This window comes from Macaca nemestrina, chromosome 5, assembly GCF_043159975.1.
Source record: "Macaca nemestrina isolate mMacNem1 chromosome 5, mMacNem.hap1, whole genome shotgun sequence".
In the NCBI taxonomy this organism is placed as follows: Eukaryota; Metazoa; Chordata; class Mammalia; order Primates; family Cercopithecidae; genus Macaca; species Macaca nemestrina.
This window is the reverse complement of record NC_092129.1, coordinates 120,889,334-120,907,014: the sequence shown is the minus strand read 5'-3', so window position 1 is coordinate 120,907,014 and position 17,681 is coordinate 120,889,334. Positions and strand designations below refer to the sequence as shown.

Sequence of the window (17,681 nt, the reverse complement as noted above, 5' to 3'; positions counted from 1 at the left end):
CTCTTCCCTCCACGACCCCCTGTTTACGTGCCATACTCTTTGAAAGCCAGTCACTATCTGCTGTCCAAATTTAAGAGATGGGGAGTTTTGTTCCACCTCCTTACGTTCAAGTACCAAATAAGTTATTTGGTACTATAGTACAAAAAGATGTGTCTATTATTTCTCATTTATTTAATCAATCATATATTTCCATTAATATGGACTCTTACATATTTATATTTTGGGTACCGATCAATACTCCTTTATTTTGGTGCTCAAATCATTCTAACTTTGATCATTGGGAGCTCCTTCCATTGACTTAATCTCATACTTTTGTGTTTAATTACTTTCATATTTTTTAGCATTACAATATTATTCAAGCTATATTCCATGCCTTAATCCTAAAATTAGCCAGATCTCTAAGGAGATTTGATTTTTGTTTAATTGAAGAACGTATGAGAAACAAAAATCTGGGCATTAGAAAAACTGTTATTTTTAAAATGACGTCTACCAGCCTGGGCAACATGGTGAAACCCCATCTCTACAAAAATACAAAAACTACCCTAATATGATGGCATGCACCTGTAGTCCTCTCAACTCGGGAGCTGAGGGGAGGATCACTTAAGCCCTGGATGCAGAGGTTGCAGTGAGCTATGATAGCACCACTGCACCCCAGCCTGGGTGACCAAGTGAGATCCTCCCTCAAAAAATAAAAAATGAAACCTAATATTTTTACTGAGATTATTTAGGCCATTCCCTGCGAATGTTTAAAGATGCATGATTAAATAAGTATGTATTGATATCCCACCTACCCAAACATGATAAAATATTGTCCATTATATAAATATTACATATATCTTAGAACATTATTGGAAAGTATAAGTAAACAATTATTTTTAATTTCTGGCAGACATTGTGGTATTTATATAACATTTCTCATTTAAATCACATTCAACTAAATGAGCTAGGTATATTCTTACTTTCATTTAATAGTAAGAAAGCTATAACTTAGTGTGTTTAAATAGATGCAAAATATTTGAAGTAGGGCATACAATCTTACACTTTTCATAAGTAATTATAAGATACTTTCCAAGGTAAATAGGTATAACATTAAAATATCTAAATTAATTTTACTTAGTTGAACACTTTCAAATTTCTTAGCTTAGAAAGAGATACCAAAGTTCAAGGAAGTACTCAATTAATTAGTTTCTATATACTAGTTGCAATAATATATGAACATATTTATAAGGCAAAGCAAGGATTTGTTTAGTGTATTGAGAAAAAATACAATTCCTGAACTGAAGCTAAAGAATTATCATCAAAGCTGAACACTGAAAAATTAAACAGATGATTAGTTTAGAAAGAAAAAAAGAAAACCTGACAATTTCATGAGAAATTAAATAATATGGAAGAATATTTCAAATATAACATGATAGGCTGGTAATATATTCCTTACTTTTTAAATTGTATCTTTTGGTTTCATTGGTGACCTTTCAAATAGAAAAATAAGAAACTCAACTATTTTAGTGTGTATGCAAATAAAACTAATTTCACTGTAGTTTCTGCCTAAGGAATAATTGGTTGACCACTTTAGAAGCTGACTTTAAGAAAATGAAGGACTAATAATGTTGTCGGAAGACGAAATGAGTTCAGACAAGAGACAGAAGTGATTTTTAAAGTTAATTATGTTTGCTCTTCCTTCTCCCTCGGTGTTCATTACCTTTAAATGGAGGCCCACATTGGCAGAAGTAATTACCAGGTTGGTCAATGCAGGTGGCTCCACTTTTGCAGGGATGTAAGGCACACTCATCTAGATCTATTTCACATCTTGTACCTTTGGAAAATAGTAAAAAAAATACGTTAGGTGTTAACAAGGTAGGCATGTATCAAGTAATTTTTAAATTTGTACAAGCCTTTCATTCACTTATCTGAAACTAAATTTATTAGATAAGAATGTCACATATATTACTATCAGAACCCATTTATTTCACCTTGCTACAAACTGCAGTAACTTCTCTTAGAATTACTAAATGCACACTAAACTATTCTGAGTTTGTAGGCATGCAAAGTCTCTTAAGAAGTGAACTAATTTTCTTTTGCTGAGGAGTCTAGAGATGGTATAGATATTTCAAGTCATTGGAGTGCAGATCCAATGTTAGGCAAAAGGAAATAAAAAAGGAACGAAAAGAAAATATTGATGAAACAATAACATCCTGATGTATGTCCCCGAGGGCTGATTTTTTTTTCTTTTCTTTTTTTTTTTTTTTTTTGGCAGGGGAGACGGAATCTCGCTCTGTTGCCCAGGCTGTAGTGCAGTGGCACTATCTCAGCTCACTGCAACCTCTGCCTCCCAGGTTCAAGAAATTATCCTGTCTCAGCCTCCTAAAGAACTGGAATTATAGGCAAACACCACCATGCCCAACTAATTTTTGTATTTTTTGTAGAGACAGAGTTTCACTGTATTGGTCAGGCTGGTCTCAGACCCCTGACTTCAGGAGATCCACCCGACTTGGCCTCCCAAAGTGCTGGGATTATAGGCATGGGCCACTGCGCCCGGCCCTAAATCTTTACAAGGCGCAGTTATTGAATGCTATTTACCCAAGAAAGCCATGGGTAATGGGTAGATTCATTTGAATCTACTCATGAGCTTTGTAAATATTAGGGTTCCAGGGTGATGAATTACATTTTTTTCTAGTAATTTTAGAATGTAAGCCTACATGGAAAAATAAATAAATAAATATCCCTTAATTATATAGTCTTAGCATTTTCTTTAAACTGTTGTCCAATTCATATTTTCCATTCACTTAGATTGCCTGTAAATTTCCCAACAGTTGAAAATCATAGCCTCAACTGATACTGAATTGATTTTTATGACTTATGACAGCTAATTTTCTTACCAATTTATAACAATAATAGAAAATTGACATTGACACCATGCAAATTATTAGCAAGTTATATGAATGAAAACATTCCTTCTTTAAAAAAATCTCTATAACAGTAACATGAATTTAGAAAGAAGAAAACATACATCAAATTTAATAGGAATCAACATACTAGACTAAGTAGAAAACATCACTATTATCACTGACAAAATGAAATATTTAGTGAAAAGCTGACACAAGAACATCAAGTTAAGCTAAAAAAGTGAATATTAAAAGAATTATGTGAGTCAATGAATACTTTTGAAATCTTAAATATATTCATTTGTTTTTTTTAACTAGTCAACTTTTTGAAAAAAATGATGACACAATATATAAGCCTTTACAAAAGTAAAAACATGCATTGTATACTAAATATTTCAATCTTTGTGACAATATAAAAATGTAGTTAGAATCCAAGCATAAATTATGTATTATTCCACTGAAAAATAATTAATATGCATACGCATGAGACAAATTGTACTTTCTAAAACTAAAGAATAACTTCGATCTCAAGTTAACATTCAGTTATCATAGTTTTGATCAGCAAGCCTGCTTTACTTGAAATCCATTTTGACGCCGTCAGCTAAAGGCACCATGAAGGTCAACACAAGTACTACAATTTGTGTACAACACAAATACCACAATTTAAGTGATCACTTAGGAATTCATCCACCTGAATCTCACAGTTCTCACTTAAAACAAAGGATTCATTATAAATATGTCGCTGATGCGACATACAACTAAGTCCAAGATTGTTTATGTAAGTATATGTAAGATATAGTATATGTAAGATATTCAACTTGGCTGCAAAAAGTCAATGCATTGCCTAATGCTATGAAGTAGGTATTTATTCTTTATTTTTATTTTTGTTTGGTTTATTTTATTTTTGTTCTGGATGCAAAAACTGTGGCTTACTCTCACCTCACGTAACCAAAGAAAATTCAAATTTCTATTATTTCCATAAAATTGAAGCATTCTATTTAATACTGTGTAGAGTTAACCAAATTTACTTTCTTTGATATCTTTTCATTCAAAAGCTGAGTATTATACACATTTGGGTATTATCTACTATTCGTGAACAAAAAACCTCTCAGCTCCTGTTTCATCAAATAAATGTGAACAAAATTAATTCACATATTCACAAGTTATTTTAGATACTCTTTTAGAAAAACACAATGATACATTTTCAGCAAAACTGCTTAAGGAAAGAACATGTAGTAGAATTTAGCTTTTATTTATTTGTGTTACTCATCATCTGAACTTCCTTTTAAATGTAGAGAATTATCTACTTAGTGACTTTTTGATGAAAGTTAGAGACCACCTCTCAATATGAGAGGTAAAAGTACAAATTATTTTCTTTCCCAGGCTCAGGTACCCCTACATGTGGGTATGCAGGCAAAAGCTGGTTTATCTGATGGACCTACTGTGGAATTTGAAAGGATGCTGGTGACACAAAGAAGCAGAGATGGAAAATAGCTCTTTTCCCTACAGGTGGGAATGCCAGGGACATCATAACCAATTTTCAAGGGTCTCAGTGACTGCTCTGCAATAGTGTTATCTAGTGTTGGTGGCATTGCTCCCCCACTGATAGTGTCATATCATATTTGCTGTGTCCCAGTGTGCTGGCCTGGGCCCTTTTATGTCAGTTTTCCAAATCTAATTCTAGAGACTTCTACAGGTTCTACAGGTAATAATCTTTTAATAAACTGTAAATTAAATCCTTTTCTAATTAAATCTGCCTGAGTGCATTTTGAGCAACCACAATGAATAACTCTATTACTGGTATATATTACAATTTATTTTTGCCATTGTTATTACATATTTTAATTTTAGAGGTGAAGCAATCAGGTAAATTTTTTATAAAGAGTTTTCACATATATTGAATATATATTTTAAAGTTACATCATTTTTGTTAACCTATATTTATTTTCTTCTATTTTCAGTAACAGAGAGGGTTATAGCCACCAACTTCTGAAGTCAGAAATATTTTTATGTTTTCTTGGGATTTCTTTGCCTGGCTTTGCTTTCTAGGTAAAATTGGTCTCATAGAATTACTTGGAAAGAGTTATTTCTCTTTTTCTGCAGAGTTTGTTTATGGTTGATATTATTTTCTCTTTATATATTTGATCACACGCACCAGCCTAACCATCTGAGTCCTTGCCTTTTTGGTTCGTATTTATTGTAATTCAGTCTCTTTTCTTGTTGTGTTTGTTGTTTTTCTATCTGTTCTTAAGTTTCTGTAACTTGTGTCTTAGAAAGAATTTTTATATTCCTTCTAAGCAATCTAATTTGTTGGTATAAAATTGATTATAATATTTTCTTATGACATTATTAACATTTCTGTAGTGTTGTGAGATGTTTCCTTTTTGATTCCTGTTTTTGATAATGCTTGCCCTCTTGCTCTCTTCTCTTATTCTAGCTAAGTTTGTTGTTGTTTTCAAAGATCCAACTACTATTTTTTGTTTTCTATTTTATTGATTTCTGAACCTGGTCTTAGTTTCCCTTTTAACTTTTGATATAAATTGATTTTATTTTTTGAGCTTCTTAAGTTATAAACATAGATTATTAAACAGGTATTTATTTCATATTTAAGCATCAAAAGCTAAACATTTCTATCTAAGCACCTCTTTAACTCAATATACATTTTGATATATTCACAATTATCTCACAAAATAAATTTTCTTTTCTTTTTTTTTTTTTTTTTTGAGATGGAGGCTCGCTCTGTCGCCCAGGCTGGAGACCAGTGGCGCGATCCCGGCTCACTGCAAGCTCCGCCTCCCGGGTTTACGCCATTCTCCTGCCTCAGGCTCCCGAGAAGCTGGGACTACAGGTGCCCGCCACCTCGCCTGGCTAGTTTTTTTTGTATTTTTAGTGGAAACGGGGTTTCACCGTGTTAGCCAGGATGGTCTCGATCTCCTGACCTCGTGATCCGCTTGCCTTGGCCTCCCAAAGTGCTGGGATTACAGGCGTGAGCCACGGCGCCCGGCACAAAAAAAAATTTCTAATATGTCTTGTGATATCTTCTGTGACCAATGGGTTATTTATAAGTGTGTTTTTTAAGTATTGGCATATTTCCCACATCTTTCAGGTATTGATTTATAATTAATTCAGTTGCAGTTTTGTTTTACATACAACATTTTGTCCACATGGAGAATGCTCTGTGTACAGTTAGAAGGAATACATATTTGGCTATTGAGTTTTCTGTAACTGCCAGTTAGGCAAGTTGGCTTATGTACAACTCTTCCATATACTCACTGATTTTTCATCCAGTTGTTATATTAATGATTGTAATAAAGTTATTGAAATCTCCAACTATAATTGCTAAATTCTGTATGTCTCCTTTGAATATTGATGGGTTTTGCTTCATGTATTTTTGTGTTTTGCTGATAGATATGTATACATTTATTATTGTTATAGCTTTCTGACTAATTGATTCTTTGATCATCATGAAATTTTTACTCTTTGTTGCTAAAAAATACTTAACATTGATTTTGTCTGGTATTAATAAGCTCCCCCCCTCCACTCCCCACAACTCTCTTATGTTTACTGGTCACACGGTATATTGTTTAAAGATCACGTTACTTTTAACCTATTTGAGTCTTCAAATATAAGCACACAGTTAGATCTTGCTTTTTTTAACCAGTCTGGCAAATGCTTTGCCTTGTGATTGGAGTAGGCCCCAATGTTATTTTTAGCAGACAAAATTTGAAATCAGCAATTACGAATATGTTAAAGGAATTAAAGGAAACTATAACTAAAGATTTAATTAAAATATGATGATGTCACAACAAATATGAAATCACAATAAAAAGTAAAGAAACTATAAAGTATTTATTATTTAATAGATAATAAAAAGGAAATTTCATACTAGAAAATCAAGATAGGTGAAATAAAAGGTGGTTGTTTTTTTTTCCAGATGGAGCCTTGCTCTGTCACCCAGGCTGGAGTGCAGTGGCAGGACCTTGGCTCACTGCAACCTCTGCCTACCGGGTTCAAGTGATTCTTCTACCTCAGCCTCTCAAATAGCTGGAACTACAGGTGCCCACCACCATGCCCAGCTAATTTTTGTAGTTTTAGTAGAAATGGGGTTTCACCATGTTGGCCAGGCTGCTCTTGAACTCCTGACCTCAGTTGATCGGCCTACCTCGGCCTCTCAAAGTGCTGGGATTACAGGCATGAGCTACTGCTCCCGGCTGAAAAGTTTTCTAACTGAGCTCAGTAGCAGATATAAAATTCCAGAAGAAAGAATCAGTAAATTTGAAGATCATTCCATGGAAATTACATGTGATATCTATAACCTACTGTCAGCAACCGGAATGGGAAACAATCCCAGAAAAGTTCACTTTATTGACAAATTATTAACCATTTTGCATTAATCAGAACAGATTATAATCATAATTTAGGTTCCCACTTGTAAATTAATACATTGTTCTGTTTTTGTGCAAATATCATCTTCGATTTTACCAAGCTTTAACTATTTATCCAATTTTTCTCCTTTTGCATTCAGGGTTTCTTGTACTGATGTAAGAAAGAACTCTACATCTATAGCTCAGATCCTGACTTTTTACTCAAATCCTAGTGTCATTTTAAAACTTGTCATCTGCTTACCTCAAGTTGAACATCTCATAAAACTAAATTTTTCTCCAATTAAAATATTATTTTCAGTGTATTATAATTCATATATTTGACAATAATTTACTGATAACTCTTCAGGCTAAAAATTTAGGATTAATTTTACATTATTTGTTCCCTGTCTGAAAATTTAGAGATGAATGTCTATTATTAATTAGAACATGTACCAGCAAATTTTATTTGCAGAGGAAGATTATTTATATGCAAATGAATTTATCATTTTTGTGTTTCATTGTCATGTTTTTCTTTATCTTCTTTATAAGGAATCATATCTGTAACTTACTTTAAGATATTTTAGCACAGTAAAAGGGCATAAGTCTTATTTAAGGGAAATGAGGCAAATGAAACAATTACATTAAGAACATGTTTATGCCATGCAAATAAACGTCATTCAGATAAATAATGATTGCTACGTATCAATGTAATCAGTTAATTTTTTGGAAAGAGTTGTTGTTTTTCTATTCTATTAAAGATAATAAAACTACTAAATCCTAGAATAATTAAAAATATGTTGTGTATTTTCTACATATACCAATACCTGAATGGAAATCCAAAATATAAATTTTTATGTATTTATAAATATATATTTTATATGTTTGGGTGTTATATATTTTACAACAAACTTCAAAATATTTTCAATGAAATTTTTCAATCCATATACATGTGTACACATGTATATTAGTTTTATACATATTCATTACATAGTAGTTTACTATTTTATTTCCTAAATATTTATCTTTCTGCTCTCTGAAAAATCCTATAAAGAATGAGTAAGTAATTTAAAAAAGACTTAATATTTAAGAGCAAAAAGATTGGTAGAGAGAGGGCATCTAGAGCAACTGGATATGTCACAAATTTCAGTTTGATGGAAGATGATAGAGATTAAGAGGAGAAACATAAACAAAGCTAAGGTTGCATCAGAAATAGAGTGATCTTCATGATTGAGCCCTAGAAACAGATCAAGTACCCTTTTTAATTCTTAGTGAAATTCAATGGGCAATAAAGAAGTTTCAAAAATTATACTGTTTTCCATAATGGTTGAACTAGTTTACAATCCCACCAACAGTGTAAAAGTGTTCCTATTTCTCCACATCCTCTCCAGCACCTGTTGTTTCCTGACTTTTTAATGATCGCCATTCTAACTGGTGTGAGATGGTATCTCATTGTGGTTTTGATTTGCATTTCTCTGATGGCCAGTGATGATGAGCATTTTTTCATGTGTCTGTTGGCTGTATGAATGTCTTCTTTTGAGAAATGTCTGTTCATATCCTTTGCCCACTTTTTGATGGGGTTGTTTGTTTTTTTCTTGTAAACTTGTTTGAGTTCTTTGTAGGTTCTGGATATTAGCCCTTTGTCAGATGAGTAGATTGCAAAAATTTTCTCCCATTCTGTAGGTTGCCTGTTCACTCTGATGGTAGTTTCTTTTGCTGTGCAGAAGCTCTTTAGTTCAACCATTATGGAAAACAGTATGGCGATTCCTCAAGGATCTAGAACTAGATGTACCATATGACCCAGCCATCCCATTACTGGGTATATACCCAAAGGATTATAAATTATGCTGCTATAAAGACACATGCACACGTATGTTTATTGTGGCACTATTCACAATAGCAAAGACTTGGAATCAACCCAAATGTCCATCGGTGACAGATTGGATTAAGAAAATGTGGCACATATACACCATGGAATACTATGCAGCCATCAAAAAGGATGAGTTTGTGTCCTTTGTAGGGACATGGATGCAGCTGGAAACCATCATTCTTAGCAAACTATCACAAGAACAGAAAACCAAACACCGCATGTTCTCACTCATAGGTGGGAACTGAACAATGAGATCACTTGGACTCAGGAAGGGGAACATCACACACCGGGGCCTATCATGGGGAGGGGGGAGGGGGGAGGGGGGAGGGGGGAGGGATTGCATTGGGAGTTATACCTGATGTAAATGACGAGTTGATGGGTGCAGCACACCAACAAGGCACAAGTATACATATGTAACAAACCTGCACGTTATGCACATGTACCCTACAACTTAAAGTATAATAATAATAATTTAAAAAAAAAATTATAATAATTTTCCTGAAAGAAATATAGACAAATATCACATCTACAAAACAAGAATGATATTATAGGTAAAGGGAAATCTTCAAAGAATAAAAAGGCACATAAGCATTAGCAGTAACGTTGTGGAAATAAAATCCATTATAAGAATAAAGAAGTAGAGTGAGAAAAACTTCCAATAATGTATTGCAAAATCACACCAAAAGAAAATTCGTGAGAGAAATGAAATCATGTACAAGAACACGTCAAGAGGTCCATCATTCAAAGGAACTGGAAGAAATGGGTAAAAGAAACTTATCAAGTAAATGATAATCTTACCACAGCTTATATGGGACATGAGTTGTTAGATAGGATGTTAACATGTGGTTAAGAAAAAGACTTAAACCTAGTTTCATTACCATATTAATAGAAGATAGGAATAAAAATTTAAATACTTTTAGAGAAAAACAAAAAATCACACAGAGTAATGAAAGTAATAATAACAAAATTTCTCATATATTCTTAAGAAGTTACTTTACGATATATACCAGAAAGATCAGGGAGATAAATAAAAGAGAAGTACAATAGAAACTATTCATTTAATTGAGGAATTCGGTGATGAGGTATTGTATAATAGCTGAGACACTGATTGTCCAACTTAGAAACTAAAATCAGGGAACACTGAAAAAAATTCTCTTTTCAAGAAGGGTTTTGTGGATGGATCCATCACACATACAAAATGAGTATGAAACTGTAGTATGTTTGTTAATTTAGAGCTACATTAATAAACAATTTAATTATTAAAGATTAAAATTAGATCCTTACTAATTAATAATTAATCAAGAATTCAATGAGAAAGTTTTAAAATATTTAAAGGCGGCCCTGGTCCAAATACAAACCAAACTAAATTAAGACTTGATTTGAACAATCTATTCAGGGTATAATAAAAGAAATTATTTTGTCTCAAAGCTAAGAAATGTTGTCCTTCAAATGGACTTGTATTACAAATAATATATTCTAGTTTCACTTTGGCAGCAAATATTAATATATACATAATATTGTACACATTTATTACTGATTTCAATTTTTAAACTCAACATTTAAACAGCACAGAAGTCTTCATTATACTTAATATATTTGAGTGTAACATAGCCAAATAATGGCAATGTAAACACAAAATATAGGTGATATAATTTATTAGGTGGAAAAAGTTAATAGGGAGAGAGGTAGATAGAACAGTAAGGGCACCAATTCTCTTAATTTTAATAAAAGTCCAGATAGATTGGATTCAATTAAAACATGTAATCTTAATGTATTATTTAAGTTCATGTAGCCAACATAAGAATGAAAATAATTTTACAAAAATAATTAAAAGAATTAAAGTTAATAATAGAGGCTGGGCATGGTGGCTTATGCCTGTTAACCCAGGACTTTGGGAGACTTAGGCAGCAGATCACTTGAGGTCAGGAGTTCGAGACCAGCCCCAACATAGCCAGGAGTGAAACCCCAACATAGCCAGGAATGGTGATGGGTACCTATAATCCCAGCTACTCAGGAGGCTGAGACAAGAAAATTGCTTAAACACTGGAGGTGGAAGTTGCAGTGAGCCAAGATCCTGCAACTGCACTCCAGCCTTGGCAACAGAATGAGACTATGTCAAAAAAGGGGGGAAAAAAAAAAAAAAAAAACTACTGACAGAAAGTTGGAGAAGTAGATTGTGTAATTAGTGAACAAAAGATTTATCTTTCATAATAGAAATCCAATGAATAAAATATGTAATTATATCTCAAATTTAAAAAATAGATGTATGAGCAAGTCAAAGGAATACAGAAAAAATAAAATAAGGCAGTATTTAAACTTTGTCTCTTTTAGCAGACTTAAATCCAAAATGAATTCATCTGGGAATCCATTGCTTTTTATTGGAAATTCTCTTGATTTTTATTTACCATGTGCAATACATAACATGTTTTTTCTAACTTTTTAAAATATTGCAATGGTTTCAATAATTTCTTATGAAAATATTTCACTTGTCATGAAACACTTGAATTTAAATGGACAAATATACATAGGTTAGTTTGAAGTTCATGAACATGACTAGTTCTCTGAGTATCATTAAGTAAACTAGGATTTCTGATTTTCAATTTTATAATAAAAAACACAAAGAAGTTAAAGTTACATTTAAGTCTCATTTTAAAAAATCAGTTTTTTTAAAATCATGCTGTATGTAAAGCTGTGATTTATTTACTATATTTGATTCTTATAACATTTCATGAAACTATTCAGTTATACCAAACAGGTTTTATATTCAATTCTAACAAATTCATTTCACTAGATTTTTGGGTTAATTTGTTATCAGTTCCTCTACTTGAAAAAGGGTTTTTTTCCATAATACTGATAGTCTATGAAAATAATGAATCATATGGCAGCAAAAATATTGATTTAACAAGAGAAATAAATGTAGAAAAATAAGCTCCCTTAAGAAAATTCAAAAGCTGATGATTGTGAAATATTCCTATCAATATCTAACAAATTATACACACACACACACACACACACACACACACACACACACACACACATCACCTAACTATTGGAGAGCCTGAAGGGTGGCATTTCTATGCAACTCAGTTATGAATACAGTAGCTTACATGCCAGAACAGGGCATGATTTCCATCTTATGAAAAAAACATTGTTTCTTAAACTATGAAAAATATTGTATTGTTCCTGTGCATCTCTTTTGCTATTATTTTAGATACCGAGGATTTTCAGAGAAAAACTTTGTTCCTCTAAACTTGCCTGTTTTAGTGTATTGTTTATGTATTTCTGTGTCAAATCAGCTGAGTCACAATTACACTATGTTTATTGTAACTTTACATCTGCTCACTTCTCTAATTCCCATAATTTTATGAGGGGGTGCTATTATCTTCATTTAAAGGTATGTGATTTAAATGAATAGAAGTTATACAACTTGCTATGTATCTAATCTGGTACATGATCGACTTTCTAAGCAATCAGCTGTTGGATGTCTTGTTGTTTATACTTCATTTTAATAGGATCTCTCACTCCATAGAATCATTTCATATATATCTGGTTATTCATATACATAGAATAATTCTTTTGGTAAAAAGTGGCATGTAACTTTCCCCTCATCTCCTGTTCTGGCTTTATCTTGCTGTCAACATGCGACCTGTTATGATGTCTCCTGCTAAGGATCTTGGGCCGATCAAATCTAAGTGAAGGAGTTTTACCAAGCATCACCTCAAAGAGCTGAGAAAAGAGTTCCAGAGCAAACCAATTCTGGAGACTTCCTTTGATTACACCAAACCAACTGGCTATCTATTCAGCTATCTACCCTCCCATCTGTGTATGAAGGCTAGGCCTTGTCCTGAAGACAATTTGAAAACAGATGAAGTAGAACACAAGAACTTTATGTCGAAGTCGAAGCTAGAGACTAAAAGAAAAAAAAAAAAAAAACGTAGGGGGTTTGTAAAATGAACTAAAAAAAAAAAAAAAAAATAAATAAATAAATAAATAAATAAATAGGCTAAAAATGCCATACCTTAAAAACCTATGACTTTAGTTGGGCCAATATTGTGGCCTCAATATTTTTAGCAAGCATTACAGAAGAAAACCTGGCCAGTTATATAATTTTCGGTGTTCATTATGTAACAACACGTTATTAACTCAGGAGGAAGAACAATTGCTCTTGACATTATGGGCAGAAGGAAATGTCATTAGAGGATCTTCTTATAGATGATATGGGTAACTTTTCTGAACATCCTTGCAGATAACACAAGATGAATTTCAAAATAGAGCTATTTATTTATTTATTGAGATGGAATCTCGCTCTGTTACCCAGGCTGGAGTGCAGTGGCTCAATCTTAGCTCACTGCAAGCTTCGCCTCCCAGGTTCACGCCATTCTCCTGCCTCAGCCTCCCAAGTAGCTGGGACTACAGGCACCTACCACCACGCTAAGATAATTGATTTTGTATCTTTAGTAGAAACAGGATTTCACCGTGTTAGCCAGGATGGTCTCGATCTCCTGACCTCGTGATCCACCTGCCTTGGCCTCCCAAGGTGCTGGGATTACAGGCATGTGCCACTGCACCTGGCCTATAGAGTTATTTATTAAGGTGTCCATCAATATAATCTGTTTCTTATGCACACCAAAATTTAAACAGGAAAAAAAATTCTGTATACCTTTTTCTTCTTCACATTTAGAAATGGATCATGTGATATTTGAGGAATAGGTAGACTCAGATTCTCCCTACAAGGTGTTGTGGGGTCTTTTGAAGTTTAAATTTTAATAAATATTGCCTGGAAAAAATAGATTATACTGCCTAACAAAATACTAGGAGAGCTACGGTGCTACATTTACTATAAAATTAAAACTTCATACTGCAGTAAACAATTGAGTTTAAACAAATATTCAAGATGAGATAATTTAATTTTGTGGAAATTGAGAACCCTATTGTTAAAGCAAAAGTTTAGCCAGAAAGAAAGTTAAACAACCAAGAAAGATTTTATTCAAGGCTATTGCAGTGAAGGAGAGAAGCCAAAAGTCAGTCTGAGCTTGACTCCATTGTAACAATGGGTGAGAGAGTTTTTAAGAGCTGGAGTGAGAGAGCTCATAGGTCACATGCATTTGCTATTTAGCCTTAACAAAAAGAAAATTAGATTTGTTTTACAATCTTCAAGTTAGGATGTAGTATTATCCCCCTACAGAGACTGGGAGATACAGATGCTATCTTCCTCGATGATTACACTTCAAAGGGATAGCTCCCAGGTCCTTGAGAAAGATAGTCTTGGGTTCTTAAATGAACAAGAGGCTTTTAAAGATATTTATACCCCAAAGAGGCAAAGAAATAATTTATAATTATTGGGTTATGAAGTAAATTCTCTAAGAAAATGAAGGGAGGGACTTCTGTGGTTAGATCATTTGGATCCTGTAAAGAGGTAAGAAGAAAAGCAGCTCCGGAAGAAACCTGTCTAAAGTCTAGTCCCACTGAGGGAAACCTATTTGTCTTGTGACAAATACGCTTTGTGAAGATTCCTACAGTCCTCAAATTCCCGAAGAGTGGAAGGTGGAAAGAAATAATGAAATATTAATTTATATGATTAATGTGACACTATTCTAAATTTCTGGTGAAGTCTGAGAAACATGGGTCACATTTCTGCACACAGTGGAATCAATCACCCTATCTCTCTCTAGGTTACTATTTTTAAATATGTCTCTGTGTCTTCTGATCCCAGCTTCCCCTTATGAACCCGAATGTCACACCACTACGAGTTTATATTTCTAAAAGACAAATCTGATGAAATGCCTAACAATTTCAGCCTTCAATTTCTTTCCACCCCTCATCCATATTTCCCAAGCTAATCTATTAAAGCAGTCCTAATTAATGAGGATAGAGAATTTATGATCTTAGACATCAATAGGGTTCGACAAGATACAAGGAAGGCTTTTTTTTTTTTAATTTGACATTTAATTTTAAAATTCATGCAAATATTGAATTTTACACCATAGTTTGTCCTCATTAATATATAACACATTCTATAGCACAATACGTATACACCCATAGGGAAATTTGATTGTCCAAGATGATGCTACAATCACTGTTGTGACTTTCATGAAGCTTTAAATTCATCCCCTAATGTATAGTGCTCTAGCAAGAGAAATACGAACTTAGAGGATAATGTAAAAAACTCACAGCATAGTCTACGGTAACATCACGGTCTGTACCTAGCCTTCCTTCTTGGTTTCTCTCTCTTATCCTTCCCCGTTTCTTGTTCACCGTCTTACCCAAGTAACCACAATGAATTTTTAAATGCCTGAGATTTTGCCTGGGAATACTTGGTTTCCTTTTAAAACCTGGATCATCTCAGGTACCCTTGGCCTATTCTTTCCGGGTACAGATTAGCACAACACTTTTCTAGTGTTTACAACTTCTTCTGTGGTCAGTTGCATATATAAATATACATACACAGTATGTATATACATACATATATATGTAATTTCTTTAAAATGTATGCTTATGAAAATATATTCTAGTATCCATAGCTCTTAGAATAGCTACTGATATTAGTGTTCAAAAAACATTTGTTAAATGAATGAAAAATTGACAGACTAAATGCAGAAAAATGGCAATGATATTGTATCTGTAAAGGACAGGTAATAATTTTCAACCCTGTTTAAGACAAATCATTAACAAAATAATAAAATTCCAAATGATATAATAAATGTCATAAAGATTGCCAGAAACAGATTTTGTGACTGACTCTTTTCAATTTCAGAGTGTGTTCCACATGATTTGGCAACAATAGGCCACATTTAAGGTGTACATGTATATAATTTTAGAGCTTTTATTGCCAAAATGTAGACTGAATTTAAATGAGATTTCAATTTGATTCAGTGAGCTGTAGTAAAATTTCCACTTGTTTGACAAATTATTAAGCATAAGTAGTTTGAACACATTAAATAAAATAGCATTCATGTATCCTTTTCAAAAGTTTCTGGGTAGACAAATAATAAAGCATTCTATGTCTTATTATTTTAAAATACTTTAATTTTTAGAGCAGTTTTAGGTTCACAGCAATATTAAGCAGAGGGTGCAGAGATTTCCCATATACTCACTCCACACATATGTAGTCTCTCCCATTATCAACATCCTCCACCAGACTGGAGACATTTGTGACAATTGATGAACATACATTGACATATTAGACACTTTATTTTAAAATAAGTTTCATGTGTTAATTTCCAAATAAGCATATTTTTTCTTCCTCATATATTTCTAGGTCTATGTTTCAATTCTGCCTCACACACACACACACACACACACACACAAACACACACATTTAAATTAGTTTTCCTTTTAATTGTTTAACTGGATTTTAATCTGTTACTTAATGATATTTACTTCCATCATATTCTTCAATTGCTTGCACCATCTGGGCTAAATCACTCGTTTTCTCCTCATAGGAACCATCATGTAGGAATAATCCATTGACCAAAGAGCAATCCAGATACTTAGAGTTGTGTTTCATGCATAGTATCTCAAACATTCTATGCTTTCTTTACTCTGGGTTTTCTATTTCTTCTTACTCTTTCTTTTTTGTGGTTTGTCCTAAATCCTGAATTTGCTTCCTGTTTTCTCCTGTCCGTTGGATGTCATCCTTATTTTTGTTTATTCATTCTTTCATTTGAAATTATATTTTTCTACCTATTCATGTAATTGAAACCATCAATTAATTTACATAAACATCAACCATATCATGACCTCTACATGACACACTCCCAAATCAAAATTTCTCCAGCCCCGGGAACTCCTGACTTCAATGCCTAATTAAATATCAGTTGTTAACACCACTTGGATATATACAAGGCATCTCAAGTCCAACATGGGCAAACAAAACACTCTAAGCAGGTCTACCTTCCGTCTTCCTTGTTAACCAGGATAAATTACAAAACCCAAGAGTTATTCTTTATTGTTCCTCACCCTCGCTGAATTATTAGTAAATCTTGGCAACTTTATGCCTAAAAATGTCCCAAACCTATCTATTTACCTCCATCTCTATTACCAAAATCTTAGTCTGTTATAATTATTCCCATCCCCAATGAGAACAAGAGTTGTTTAACTGTTTTTCTGCTTTCCCTCTTACTCTAACGCAGTCTGCAATACATCCAGAGTAATTTTTAAAAATGTAATATAATTAAGAAATACAAATCCAGTAAAAAAGTTAATGGCAGTACTCCAAACTCCTTACCTTATATGATAAGGCCCTGAAAACCTTTGAGTTTAGAACACATAATAATCCTTTCTTGCTCACTTATTTTCCACTGAACTTCTTTAGATTATCTCATGAAACACATTTTTACCTGAGAGTCTTGCCCTAACAGACTTCTATCACTGGAAAGTCTTCTCTGGAGGATAACTCATTCTTATCCAGTTTTTGGTGTAAATGGAAACTGCTTAAAGAGGATTATCTTTACTATCCAATCACTCCTCTCACATCACTGTCTTTTACTTTGCTTTATAAAACTTACTACACACATAGACATGCATGTATACGTGTATGGGTGTGTACATTTCTTATTTTTGCTTGGT

The 17,681-nt window shown here is 33.1% G+C and overlaps 1 protein-coding gene across 1 annotated transcript in view; it reads right to left on the bottom strand.

The window, feature by feature from the left end:
* Nucleotides 1-17,681, bottom strand: part of LOC105479558 (protein eyes shut homolog) — a 325,034-nt gene that overhangs the window by 93,129 nt on the left and 214,224 nt on the right. The window contains exon 3 of the mRNA XM_071096120.1: nucleotides 1,700-1,813. Within this exon, the coding sequence (XP_070952221.1) occupies nucleotides 1,700-1,813 (114 nt within the window). The remainder of the gene's footprint in view (nucleotides 1-1,699; nucleotides 1,814-17,681) is intronic.